The sequence below is a fragment of the Chelonia mydas genome, chromosome 7 (assembly GCF_015237465.2).
Source record: "Chelonia mydas isolate rCheMyd1 chromosome 7, rCheMyd1.pri.v2, whole genome shotgun sequence".
NCBI classification, from domain to species: domain Eukaryota; kingdom Metazoa; phylum Chordata; order Testudines; family Cheloniidae; genus Chelonia; species Chelonia mydas.
In genome coordinates this window covers 119,180,895-119,195,391 of record NC_057853.1, presented here as the reverse complement: position 1 = coordinate 119,195,391, position 14,497 = coordinate 119,180,895, and the positions used below count along the sequence as shown (strand labels likewise).

Below are 14,497 nucleotides of genomic sequence, written 5' to 3'. Positions count from 1 at the left end.
ACATGGGTCGCTCCCCTGGCAGTCCCCGCCCCCTGAGGCAGAGAGTCTCTTCCATTGGCTCGCAGAGTTCCGGTTGCCACGCCCCTCCTCCCTTTCGCATACACACAGGAGTCACGCGCTCGCCGGTTGGAAACTCAGCCAGGAGGGGGTGGGGCAGGCTTCGGCAGGGCCCTGCCCCTGTCGCCTCGGCATTGGCTGGGGGGCGGCTTCGGGGCCCCGCCCGCTGGTCCCGTGCCTGCCCTGATTGGCCGCGCGCGCTGCCGGCTCCGGCCCTGGGATAGGGGTTGAAGCGACTCCCCTCAGGGTCCGGCAGTCGGCGCCTGTCAGCTCTCGCAGGCAGCTTCTGCCGCCGCCGCCGCGGGATGCTGCCGTCCCGCTATGTTTGGCCCCGGCGGTTCTGATCCCTGACTAAAGATGGCGCTGGGCTCGGCCGCGCTGCCCGCTCGGAACATGGCGGGGGGCGGGCGGGGGGCGCGGGTCCTGCTGCTGCTGCTCCTCAGCGGCTGCTTGGGCGAGCAGCCCCCGGCCGTCGCCGCCGCCGCCGGCGTCCCCTCCTCCTCCTCCTCGGCCGGGGGCGGCGGGGCGCCGGGCGACGCGGAGGAGACGGTGATCATCGGGCTGCGGCTGGAGGACACGGACGACGTCTCCTTCATGGAGGGGGGCGCGCTGCGGGTGAGCGAGCGGACGCGGGTCAAGCTGCGGGTCTACGGGCAGAACATCAACAACGAGACCTGGTCCCGCATCGCCTTCACCGAGCACGAGCGGCGGCGGGGCGGGCGGCCGCCGGCCGAGCAGGAGGACGGGCCGCCGGAGAGCAGCTCCCCGCAGCGCTGCGGCATCCGCACCTCGGACATCATCATCCTGCCGCACATCGTGCTCAACCGCCGCACCTCGGGCATCATCGAGATCGAGATCAAGCCCCTGCGCAAGACCGAGAAGAGCAAGTCCTACTACCTGTGCACCTCGGTGTCGGGCCCGGCCGCGCTGGGGGCCGCCGGCCCCCCCGGGGGCGGGCTGGTCGGGGCCGACGGCCCCGCCGGCCCCCCGCCCTGGACCGAGACCACCTGGATCTACCACGATGGCGAGGACACGAAGATGATCGTGGGCGAGGAGAAGAAGTTCCTGCTGCCCTTCTGGCTGCAGGTGATCTTCATCTCCCTGCTCCTCTGCCTCTCGGGCATGTTCAGCGGCCTCAACCTGGGCCTCATGGCCCTGGACCCCATGGAGCTGCGCATCGTGCAGAACTGTGGCACGGACAAGGAGAAGAACTACGCCAAGCGCATCGAGCCGGTGCGCCGCCAGGGCAACTACCTGCTGTGCTCCCTGCTGCTGGGCAACGTGCTGGTCAACACCACCCTCACCATCCTACTGGATGACATCGCTGGCTCCGGGCTGGTGGCCGTGGTGGTCTCCACCATCGGCATCGTCATCTTCGGCGAGATTGTGCCACAGGCCATCTGCTCCCGTCATGGCTTGGCTGTGGGTGCCAACACCATCTTCCTCACCAAGTTCTTCATGATGATGACCTTTCCGGCCTCCTACCCTGTCAGCAAGCTGCTGGACTGTGTGCTGGGCCAGGAGATCGGCACTGTCTACAACCGTGAGAAGCTGCTTGAGATGCTGCGGGTCACCGACCCTTACAACGATCTGGTCAAGGAGGAGCTCAACATCATCCAAGGGGCGCTGGAGCTGCGTACCAAGACAGTGGAGGATGTGATGACCCCACTCCGAGATTGCTTCATGATTGCCGCCGAGGCTGTTCTGGACTTCAACACTATGTCTGAGATCATGGAGAGTGGCTACACCCGCATCCCTGTCTTTGAGGGCGACCGCTCCAACATTGTGGACCTGCTCTTCGTCAAGGACCTGGCCTTTGTGGACCCAGATGACTGCACCCCGCTCAAGACCATCACTCGCTTCTACAACCACCCGCTGCACTTTGTCTTCAATGACACCAAGCTTGATGCCATGCTGGAGGAGTTCAAGAAAGGTGGGGCCATAGCCATGGAGAATGGGGGGGGGGGGCCCTGAGGGCATCTGTGGCTACCCTCCCTAGCAAGCTGGGTTGAGAGTAGAGGAGTATGCTGGAGATGGGCATTTGTCTATCCCCCTTCCCCAAAGGCTAATGTGTGGGTCTGCATAGATGTGGGGCTCCTGGTAAACCTCTTTCTGTCCCCCCCGCCCCCCCATTTATATGTGCACATATAGGAGCTCTGCTGATATGGATCTGCAGCCCCCCCAATTGTTTGTGGTCCACACTCTCTTTCAGTTAGTCTGAGAGCCCTAAAAGCTTCTGGGCGTTGCACACGTGCTGAGATAAACAAGGCTTTTAAACTTCATTCATAGATTCAGCTGGGCTATTTCTGTGCCATGCTTGTTTGTGTTAGTTCGCCCAGCTGATCTGATTGAGGTTTAGGGTCTGTAGCTCATGAATAGCTTCAGGGCTTTTTGCACGTGTCTTACAATTATATTATACTTGCTTGTTAATGCCACACGCCAGGGTTACACCCCCCCCCCCACTCCCCTTCCCTCCGGTCTTTTGCCTGGTAGCCGCGTGTATGCACAATCCTTACTGATCTACACGTCCTGGTGTGTGACATAGCCCGTGTACTGGTTGTCTAAATGTTGGATCAAAGCTACACTGCAGTTTTGTAATGTTTACCCCAGGAATTTCCAATCTTGTCTTAGTTGTGGGGTAAGTTTTCCTGGCAGACACATCTGTCCTGTTTTGGATTTCTTTTGTCATAAACAATGGCACAGCAAGTTTCAACTCTGTTCCTCTGTAAAGTAATAGAGCGGCTGCTTACATTGTGGAGGGAAATTTTTCCAAAGGGCTGGGAAATGAAGTTCTAAATTAATTGCATGTTTGTGGAGACCCTTGCTAGGAAACGCAGAGCAGTGTGGATCTCCTGAAGTCTGTCATACCCTGGGAGCTGTGATCAAAGTACTACTGAAAAGTTCAGTCACTGGGAGATAACCTCACTGAAGGAGGAGCTCTTTGGAGCATTATGCCCAGGTAAATAGGGGAATATTAGAGTTAACCTTTTCTCATGGTAACTCCTGCACTTTAGATGAACTCTGTAAATTGCACCTGGGATTTTTCTAGGCAATAAGCTCTGTCATTTAAATTTCTGTTCAGCATCTGATTTGTGTGCTAAGCTTTAAATGATCCCTATGTTTTGATTTCTAATTTAACCCGGTTATTGTGGTTTAAAGGCAGACTCCATAAGCTGCAAATTTTGGATTTCCTTTTGATTAAAAACAAATGAGCTATCTTAGTTGGTAAACATTAGTAAGTGTCTGGTTTGTTCACCTTGCCTACTTGAACTAGTAATTTGAAGCTTTACAGTCCATTTCCTACCAGTGGTTTTGGAGCTGATCAAGGGGGAAGAGCGACTCGCCTGTCTCCTGACTCTTTGACTTGTAGATTCTCTAGTGTAAAAGAGCTTTGGGAAATTGAATTATGTGCTGTCTAGCTTCAAAACTTAACTCTGGGCTAGTTAATATTGATTTCACATTTCTTAGCAATAGTATTCTTTTCTATAAGGCCATTCAGTCCTCTTTAATTGCTTGACTCAAGGTCAGGGTCACATGGTCTTAAATTTGGTTGAGTAGCGGTGTGCCTATCAAGGAGTCAAAATGACTTTGAAAGCGCTGTTTCTCTCACTGAAGGAATTGAAATCCCACCAGTCTGCTGCTAGCATGTGGTTCCTTGTTTGGTTGTTGAGAGAAGCAGATTTGAGAATTTCAGCTCTTTCAGTGTGGGTGACCAAATATTCCCTGTTGTGATTCATGAGGATTATGATAAAAGAGGTTCTCTTTTGCTTCCTTTGTGTATCTTAGTAGACGTACTCTGGAGATCTTTCCATTGTAGTCACTGAGGACTTGTATACATGGGGAAATTAACCAGCACAGGTTGTGACCCAGTGTGCTTAGAGCAACCGTCACTGGAATTGCCAAGGTAAGGGCAGGCTGCAAAAGGGAGAGCAGATACCCACCAGTCTTGGGAGTAACACTGAAGTTAACTCCCCCAACCAGTCACAAACTGTGCTTCTGATCCCCTACATTGGTTATCAAGAAGCAAAAAAGAAATCTCACAGCCCCCTGTATTGCATTCCAGTTCTCTGGCTCACAATCAGCACATAGGTCCAGTATGATGAGAAGTTATTTAAAAAACTCTGCTCACATTTACAAAATGTTCTTTTGACCCCAAAGAGTCAGCCACCTTACCAGGTCAGTATAGGTTTGGATCTTACCCAAAATACCACGCTGCCAGCCAATCCTTTAGTGTCTAAAACTATAGGTTTACTATAAAGAAAAAAGAACAAGAAGAGAGTTGTTAAATGGTAAAGCAATCACATACCTAAAAAGACTTCAAAGTCCATATATCAGGTTCTTATCAGTATTGGTGAGTTTGCTGACTTGAAAGTCCCTCTGGAACACATCCACAGCTTGGATGGGTCTTTCAGTCCTTTGTTCAGAGATTGTTTGTAGCAAAGTTCCTCCAGAGGTAAGAAGCAGGACTGAAGACAAAATGCAGATGAAGCAGCTGCCATTTACAGTCCTTTTGTCATGTGTCTGGTACTTCCTTTGTTTCACAGGCGAACTCATAGCACATAGCATTGAAAGGCCTTAGAGTTCTGTCCATAGGCATGCCCCTGCATGCTTTGCTGAGTCATAAGGTGTAGTCCTCGGCTGCTTTCAATGGGTTCATTGTACAGCTGATGTCCCTTGATGTGCCATCAAGCAGGCCTAGTGCTGATGTCAGTCTGTCCGGGGGTGTCACCCAGAAACACAGCACAAGTTTGGAAATACAGATATACATTACATATCTGTAACTCCTAATACAAAGGTGACACAAAGATATAAACAAGATGATCATACTTTGCAAAACATAACATTTTCAAGATACCTTACAGGGCATATCTGGTCAGATTCCTTGCAATTTTGCAAGAATGATATCAATGATAACAGAAAGTGTCCCCCAGATTCCATACAGAATGTCACAGGTATTCCGGAATAACTCCCCCATGTGAACACACTACTCTGAGAAGGGCAACAAAATGATTAAGGGTATAGAACAGCTTCCATATGAGAAGAGATTAAAAAAGACAAACTTTTGAGCTTGGAAAAGAGATGGGGGGGGGGGAATATGATAGAGGTCTATAAAATCATGAATGGTATAGAGAAAGTGAATAAGGAAGTATTATTTACTCCTTCACATAACACAAGAACCAGTGATCACTCAACGAGATTAATAGGCAGCAGGTTTAAAACAGAAGGAAGTACTTCACACAACACACAGCCGGTGGAACTTGTTGCCAAGTGATGTTGTAGTATAACAGGGTTCAAAAAAGAATTAGATAAGTTCATGGAGGACAGATACATCAAAGGCTATTAGCTTTACCATTTAACAACTCTCTTCTTGTTCTTTTTCCTTTATTAGCCATTGATGTGTCAGGGATGCAACCCCATGCTCTGGGTATCCTTAGCCTCTGACTCCCAGAAGCTAGGAGTGGATGACAGGTGATGATGGATTACTCCATGATTGCCGGTTCTGTTCATTCCCTCTGAAGCACTTGGCATTGGTCACTGTTGGAAGAGAGATACTGGGCTAGATGGACTATTGGTCTGACCCAGTATGGCTGTTCATATGTTCTGAAATAAGTGACTTTTCTGGAATAGTGCCAACATGGGGGAGTTACTTTGGAATAGCTAAACTGTTACAGAATAGGTATGCCTGTCAATTTTGTTGTGTAGACAAGCCATGGTGTTAGTGCCTTTTCCATTTAAAACTGAAATCCCGCCCCCCCCCGCCCCCCCCCAAGAAATGTTTCCTTAAAATAATAGGTCTTTCCTAACCCAGACTCCTGTTGAAGCATAGATATGCTGGAGAAGAAGTGCTTCTTTTGTGCCCTTTGAAACTAGCATAAACACCTGATAACTTGCCTGATAGGTTCTGACTTTTGCAAGAATTTCCCAAACCTTTTGAGGAACACTTCCCTAGGGGACACTTGCATATTTTCATGGGAATTTAGCTAGTTTTAAGGAGAATATTTTACTATGCTGCACTTCATTCATTTCCAGCACTGTAGAAAGCTTAAGATATCTTAATCATCCCTTTCCTTCCCCTCCCCATATGCTGTCTACAATTTCTTGTCATGGGCAAGTAAAAGTTACAGTTCTGTCATAGAGTGAGTACTTAAATTGGTAAAGAAATGACCTGTTTTCTCTGAAAACACATTAGTCTGTCAGACAGGGATTGAAGCTCCATTTTTAAGAGGGATTTTTTTTTCTTTTCTGTTTCTAACCTGAACAGCATAAAATGGAAACTTACAAGAAAAAGCTGGAAAAACTCACCTGCACTGGGGCCTTGTGGGGTATATACCCCAGATTATTTTGGAAGAGGAATTGATGGTTTTACACGTGATCTGACCTCTGGGCTGTGCTCCTGTATGGTGTGGTGCTGAGCAAATTATAAATCTATAATGTTTTGAGTGTAGTTAAAAATATGAAACAAATGGAGCTGCACCACCACCCACTCTCATTTAACGTCTTAGAGTATGAATAAACGTCACTTACAAAACAGTAAGCAGAAGACGAGCTTCTCTTTGAGAGGATGGTTTCAAAAAAAGCTTCTGAAAATGGAACAGTTTGCTCTTGTCCACAAGTCATTGAATAACTGCTGTCAGATCCTTCTGTATGTGACTTGCACACGCTGTTTTAGCGCATCATTCTCTCTCTCCCTGTTTGTTTTGAAAGAATACAATACAAATTGAGGCCTCTCTGGTAGACATAGGAGACCTAACTTTTTGTCAGTGCACAGGAAGAAGGGCATGCATATATATGTGACACTTGTTACTATTACTGAACTGTGTTCCCCATTAATGGGAGGGTAGGTCCCTTAGACTGGAATAACTCCACTCTGTTTTGGTATCAGCTCTGTCGCTGTAAGGAGGAGCAAGGGAATGTAGCATACAAGGAGTTGAATCAGTGGCCTAGAATCCATGGTGGGGAGTGAAAGAAGAAAATCTTATGTCTTGGAAAGAACCTAGTGGACATCTCTCCACTTGCATCCCTTTCCCAGTTGACAAGTGTTTTTAGTGACACTGTTTCCCTAGGCCCTAGCCAAATGCTATCTGGCATTTGTTCTTGCTGTTTCTTTTTGCTGGCTGATCTTTGCATGTGTGATCCTAAATCCAAAGCCTTCTATTTCTAGCGCCCTGCATGCCAAAGCTGCAAGAATTGTGTTGTAATACTAATAGTTTAAAACTGGCACGCTTAACATGAACCATTGTACAGCAGCTTTCATGGTGCCCTTTACAGCTTTGGTATGCAGCAGTTTCTCAATCAGTTTCTTTATATCTGCTGCAGTAGGAGATCTGGGGACTTGGAATCTTGTGTTTTGATCTTGTTTTATCTGTTTGCTACTGTATTAATCTGATGATCAGAGTGGGGAATGAGTAACCCGTTCCATAAATGTAGTGGTAATGCAAGGTAACCGTGTGTTGCAGTTCGGAAGCAATGCAGCTGTTATGTTTGTCTTCATATTTACAAAGCAGTTCTAGAAAGTGTTTTGATTCCTCATTAAAATCAGTGCTAATTAACCTGGAATCTGAGAATTCCTCCCTGGAACTCGTGTCAGATTTAACAGTGATCTAGGAGCTTTGCTTGGTTTCACATACTCGACATCTTGTCTCTCAGTAGTGTATATGTTTGATGCCCATGTTCCTAGTCTAGGCACTACCCAGTGCACAGGATCTATATAATATATAGGGGTGTGTTCTTAATCATAAGTACATCAGGACTCTACTTTAGCTGTCTTCTCTATTGGAAGGGTAGAGTAGTGGATGATTAGAGCCATAAGGATGCAAAACTATGTATTTTCCTTGTCTTCAGTTCATGCAACAGTAGATCAGGTCAGACATTCACTCTGTTTACGCTCAAGCTAGGTACCTCTTTGATATAGCTATAGCTCAAAACTTTGTGCAGTTATTTTCCTAATTTTTTAAGTGGCTGAGAAATGTGATTCAGAAAATGAGCTCCAGTCAAGCCAAACTGTAATTTATAATTTCTCACATGGGCAGGCTTTGACTAATGGATGTGAAATGTCCATTTTTCTACCAGTTAACCCACAAGGATCTGTTTCTTCTGTGCAGTTAGTTTCTTGATTTAATATTGTGGTCATAGGCCTAAATAAGAAAAGAATCTGAATAAATCCCCCGTGGAGATTATAAGAGGCTTGTAAAACTGTTTCTTGGAAAACAATGTACATTAAAGTTGCCTGTTGCAGTGTTAATAAAAGGGTTCCATGGGCCTTATAGAGAAATAACGTGCAGAAAGAAGTGGAAATACAGAGGCTCAGTTTGGAGTTTGTGAAATGTTTTATTTGGGGGGAATGGGGCATTGGTGGAGGGCAGTGAGATGGAAATTTGCTGTCATGAAATAGGAGGCTTTTAGCACTCTGAGACTGCAGATTTCTCTCCTCTTGCCTCTAGCCCCAGACTGGGATCTATATGAGGGGCAAATGCCACGTGGCACCAAACTTCCTCTTGAGTCTTGACATACAAAATGATGGGGGTCTGAATTAGCTGTTGCCACTCAAGAAAGAGATCTTGGAGTCATTGTGGATAGTTCTCTGAAAACCTTTACTCAATAGGCAGCAGCAGTCAAAAAAGGTAACAGAATCTTAGGAACAATTAGGAAAGGGATAGTAAGATGGAAAATATCATAGTGCCACTATATAAATCTGTGTTATGCCTACACCTTGCATACTGAGTGCGGTACTAATCACCCCATCTCAAAAAAGATGTATATTAGAATTAGAAAAGGTACAGAGAAGGGCAACAAAAACAATTAAGGGTGTGAAACCACTTTCATATGAGGAGAGATTAAGAAAACTGGGACTTTTAATCTTGGAAAAGAGACAACTAAGGGGGGTTATGGTAGAGGTCTATAAAATCATGAATGGATGGAGAATGTTATTTACTCCTTTATATAACACAAGAACCAGGGGTCACCCAATGAAATTAATAGGCAGCGGGTTTAAAAGAAACAAAAAGGAAATACTTCTACATGCAATTTCCAGTCATGCGGTGGAACTCGTTGCCAGGGGATGTTGTGAAGGCCAAAAGTATAACTGGGTTCAAAAAAGAATTAAATTTCATGGAGGGATAGTTTCATCAATGGTGATTAGCCAAGATGGTCAGGGATGCAACCCCATGCTGTGGGTGTCCCTTGCCTCTGACTGATTGCCTGTTTTGTTCATTCCTTTTGAAACATTTGGCATTGGCCACTGTCGGAAGACAGGATGGTGGACTAGATGGGCTATTGGTTTGACCCAGTATGGCCGTACTTATGTCTCTCTGACAGCATAGCTCTTGCAGTTACTGTGCTGCCAGAGGCTTCAGCTGCTGCTGGACTTGCATGACTTCCTGGGGCCATGTGCTCATTCCCACACTGTATAGAGGGAAGATATAGGTTGCTGCAGGCAGAACTTGCTCTGGCATGGTAGCGTGAGGAGTAGAACAACATGTTGGGGAGCACTCACCAGTTCTCCTGTCTTCCAGACAGGTGTGGAACCCCCACCTTGGTGTGAGGCTTCTGCAGGCCCTAGGGAATAATTTCTTCATGACCCTGACAACAGGGTTCTTTCTGATATACTAACAAGTGGATAGATGATATACTAACAAGGTTTTTCGCAGGAGTTGGTGGGTGAGATTCTGTGGCCTGCATTGTGCAGGAGGTCGGACTTGATGATCATAATGGTCCCTTCTGACCTTAGTATCTATGAAAGAGGGGAACATGCTGTTTTGAGTCAGCCATCCCTTCTGTGCCTCTCCATGTCAGAATCACAGGTGTAGGCCCTGCTCAGAAGTGATAGGGGGCATCAGGTCCAGGTTAGGAGACTACTAGGGAGAGGTTTAAGCAAATCAGCAGCTTTTTAAAACTTTCCTTGAACAGCTGCGATTTGAATCATTGACATTCACAGGATTCTCTGAATTTACAAATGATCAGTAGCTTGCTGGGTCTGCACTCAGATGGAACAAGCAGTCACCTGTTTGTTCCTGCACTTGTTTATGAAGTCTGGAAACCCTTACAGCCTCCAAGGAAGCAGATGGTAGTGAGTCTGCACTTCAGCTGGGGAATTAACCAGGTTACTATCTGGCTCCTCCTTCCCTAGCCATCAGTGCTAAGCACAGGGGTTAAAACAAGTCAGCTCTCATGGCTGAAAGAACTAATTGATTAGATAATAAGTAACAGGTGCTCTCCCCTCACCCAAGACCCTAAGGAGTCACTGTCAGTCACTCCTTTCAAACTCTGCATGTCTTTCCGTCTTCCGTGTGTCCTGTCTAATGTAATGAATAGCTGTTCACTTCCTTACCAAGGAGTGTTGATTTGTTAGCAGCAAAAGTTTGAGAGATGAACATCTCTACAAGAGCCTGTTTTTAAACAAATGAGGGAAACGTGACTAACGCTTCGGGTGGAAATTCAGAGTAGGACATTCTGAATTTATGGACAGGCTATGTCCCTTCCTTGTTGGTGGAAGATCATGCCATTTTTGTCAGTCACTTTCTTTGTCTTGGAACTGACCTGCGTCATGGAGATGAGGAGCATCCAAATAACTGCTGTCGGTGGCAAGTCCTCGCAGCACCACCGTGGTTAGGTTATTGGTGGCGACGCTTAAAGGGAGAAAAAAGAGGTGTTGCTTCCAGAGATATTTGCTTTGCCTTGAAATGGTGAGGGCCACGAATTGGGGCATGGCAATACTTGGTCTCCTTATGCAGTAACAAAGAATATGGCTCACAACTGCAAGATGACTCCACTGTGTAGTTTGACAGTCTTTTTTTTGTTTTTTCTATTGATGCTTCTGCATAGAATATCTGTTTAATATTCATGGAGGTTACTTACTTGAATCTCTTATGTGCTGGTGGAAAAATATCCACAGTAGCTGACACAGAGGGGTGGAACATCCAATTGAGAATGGAAGGGGAGGGAGACTTGCAGAGTAGACTACTGTCCCTCTCCAGCCTGACTTAGTTGACTGCCTGTAGGCCACACTGCAACCTGAGGTTGTGAGCGGTTTCTTTCCCATGAATATATCTCATATGTACTGTTGATATTTGAAGCTTTGTTGCCCAGAGTCTCTGAATATCCATGTTGATGGATGGGACAGAAGTCTCTAAGGCAATATGATGGTCTGGGTTATGTAAATATTAAATAGGATACTTTACATCTTGTCCTTTTATTTCTGTGATTTGAATGAAACTCTCCACTCATTTTTTGTTTAATCTTTTTTTTTTCCTCTTCTAGTAAAGATAGAATAAGTGTCCATTGCCTATTGAGGTCTCACAGGCCTTAGTGCAATAGAACAGAATATGTAATAAAGATGTGACACACAGGAGTGCTATGAAGAGGCTGATCTTAATTTCCAGGCTCCAGCAGACTGATATGGATTACAAAAAAGTTACACCCTTGTAACATGGCAGGGGATAGAGTCCATGGACTCGAGTGGCTACAACTGAAGCACAGTCAAATTTAATGTAGTTACTTCAGTGTCTAAGAGTATTCTGTATCAGAGGGGTAAGCCGTGTTAGTCTGGATCTGTAAAAGCGCCAGAGAGTCCTGTGGCACCTTATAGACTAACAGACGTATTGGAACATAAGCTTTTGTGGGTGAATACCCACTTCGTAGGATGCATGAGTATTCTGTAATCCAAACCCATAGTCGCTTCATTTGAATCCATTGCACTGTCCTCTTGGAATGTTATAATGCAGTCATTGAAAATTTGCAGCTCTCACATGCTAAGGAGAGGCTTGCTAGAGCTTTGCAGCTAAATTCCCTAACTATTCTGTCCTCAGTGGGCTGGGCAGGACTTTCCTGCAGTTGCAGGTCTGAGCTGCATTGACCAGAGCTGAAGCTGGACACCTGAACTGAGCAGGGAGCCTGTCTCTCCTGTGCTTTTAGCGATCCCTCTGCTGGATTCAGGCAGTGTGGTGGAGTAAGCTACCTAATTTGAATGTGTAGAGGACAAGAGTTGGACCTGGGTAGTAGGCTGGGACAAGGAGCCTGTGAGGGTGGGAACTGGAGGCTCGTAGAGAAGGAGGGAAAATGGACTAAGAGTTGGGTGAGTGTGGAGGCTGGGATTGGGACTAGATGGGCAAGGAGACTGGGAGCCAGGGTGGGGAGTCTAGGATTGGATGGGCAAGGAGGTAGGATGAGGGGAAGGAAGATAGCTCTGACAAGGAATCAGGGTGTCTGGGGAGAACTGGCAATCTTGGGCAAAGAGTCTAGGAAAAGGAGCCGTTGGCGGGAGTGGGGGGGGTGATACTGAAATTGGAGTGGGAGCATATGGAAGCAGGAGGTGTGGGCAGTAGAAGGCAGCTGGAGGCTGTGGTGGGTGAGATACAGATTGGATGAGGATCCATGAAGTGGGAAGATGAGACTTGTGACAAAGAACTGTGGGAGAGTGTGGATAGGGGGAGTGAGGAAAGAGACAGGACTGGTCCGGGGACAGGTTGGAGGGGATGGGACGGAATAGGTCAAGATGGGGGGAGGGAAATAGGCTGAAGTGTCTGAGTACAAGAGCAAATTCCTCTCCGGAGCCTGGAATGGTACCCAAGATTCCTGAGTCTTGCCATTCCTCTGTCAGCATGGAGCTGTGAAACTCACTGATAGTGTCCCATCCCCCTCTTATGCTGGTCCACATAGCGGAAGTAAGCTGTCATCCTCTGTCAGTACTCCATTAAGTCCACAGAAGGACTCTAGCACTTGAGCTGATGGTTCCAACTCTGCTGATGAACCATCTGGTGTCAAAATGATGCCACGTGATGGAATTTGTTTCTTTCGGTTTGCATTTTTCAAAAACTATAAAATTACACATACGCAACCTATGTTAAAAGAAATATTGAGTGGAAAGTCAAGCACTTATGAGTTACAAAATGCCAGAATTAAGGGTTACTGTGCAACCTTAATTTGACTCTGTTGTGCGTATGCATCGTGATAATCTTTCACTGTATAATCACATACTGTCTTTACCACAAGATCCCTGGGGAAGAATGTGAGAGAAGAAATAAGAGCTTGAGAAACTTATCAACCTCTTTAGTACTGTGTACGAAAGCAGGGGCATGGGACAAATAATGGCCCCTCTGTCAGCCTGGTATATCAGAGTTCTTCCACTGAAATGCTCTCAGAACCATTAGCATTTACCTGGTTACAGTGGAATTCATCAGCAATCCTTCCACTTGGCAATATGGGCCACCATCCTAAATAAGGAAATGAGGTAGTTTAACTCTTTCACATCTTGCTGAGCAGGCTCTGGCTTGCATTTAAATCTTTGTTGAATACTTCAAAATATGCAACATGGTGGAGGAGTATGTGGAGATGACTAGCTGGTTTAGCTTGGTACATTGCAGATTATATTGCCAGCTCTAAACATCTTTATCCTATTTAGAAGATTGCAGCGTAGTCTATATGTCATTGAATAGCTGGTACTGATTTTGCTCTTTCTCCATTTGGGAAGCAGACATTCTGCTAAGCTTCTTGCTCCAGTGCTGAAGGTAAAGGAATTAAGATCTTGAGAATTTGAAATCCCACCTCATCTAAACAGTTAGCATTGTACGTTAATGTTAAGGCATCAGTTGGCATTTAAATTAACTTAGGTTGCATATGTGGGCTTAGACCAGAGGTTTTCAAACTGTGGGGCACACGTCTTCTTCCCCCCCCAGGGGGTGCGCAGGAACATTTGGGGTGGGGGAATGGTGACACCAGGTGGCTCGGGACAGTGTTGCCAGGTGGCTTGGGCCAACTCCATGTGACGGGGCTTGAGGAGGGAGCGCCACCTCCACCCCCAACTCACCTCAGAGGGCCACCCAGCCTGTCTGGGTTGGGGGCCGCAACCATAAATTGTAACTCAAAGGGAGGCTCAATGCAAAAAGTTTGAAAACTGCTGGCTTAGACTAAAGGATCTATAAAGTGTTTTGCAGAATGTGCATACGTCTGGTCCTAACCCTGTTTGTTCATTATATGTGAGCTAATGAAAGATGAGCTCTGAGATGTGGATTTCCAAAGCTGTGTGTTGACTGACTACACTTTTAACTTCAAGTCCTTCCCAGTTCCACTAATCAAACTCATAAAAGTAGCCCTTGACATTGGAGCAGTGCAGTGCTCTGAACCATGCCATGTCTGGTGAGTGTGACCTGGAACTCGCAGGGATTTGACAAGGTCCAAAACTGCAGCCTGCCAGTTACAAACAGTAGAGTAAATACTAAACCCTAATGAGCTGCAGCAACCAGCACATGGCTAACAGCCCCAAATCAGCTGGCCAGTCCAGCCTAGCTTCTGCCGAGGTCACTTGATCAATTCAGGTGCATTTGTTAGTGGTTTTTTTGTTTTGTTGGTTGGGTATTGTATGCATAAATATTAACCCTTTAGTAATCTGTCTGCTAGTGGAACCCAGTTGCTCCCTCAGCTCTGCTAGGATTAAGATGAACTGGAG

General features: G+C 46.5%; 1 protein-coding gene across 2 annotated transcripts in view; it reads left to right on the top strand.

Moving 5' to 3' along the window:
• The first annotated feature begins 303 nt into the window (after window positions 1-303).
• Window positions 304-14,497, top strand: part of CNNM2 (cyclin and CBS domain divalent metal cation transport mediator 2) — a 183,804-nt gene continuing 169,610 nt past the window's right edge. For both annotated transcript variants that reach the window (XM_037904181.2, XM_007057854.4), the window contains exon 1: window positions 304-1,990. In XM_037904181.2, coding sequence (XP_037760109.1) covers window positions 415-1,990 — 1,576 coding nt within the window. In that variant the 5' untranslated portion in view covers window positions 304-414. The remainder of the gene's footprint in view (window positions 1,991-14,497) is intronic.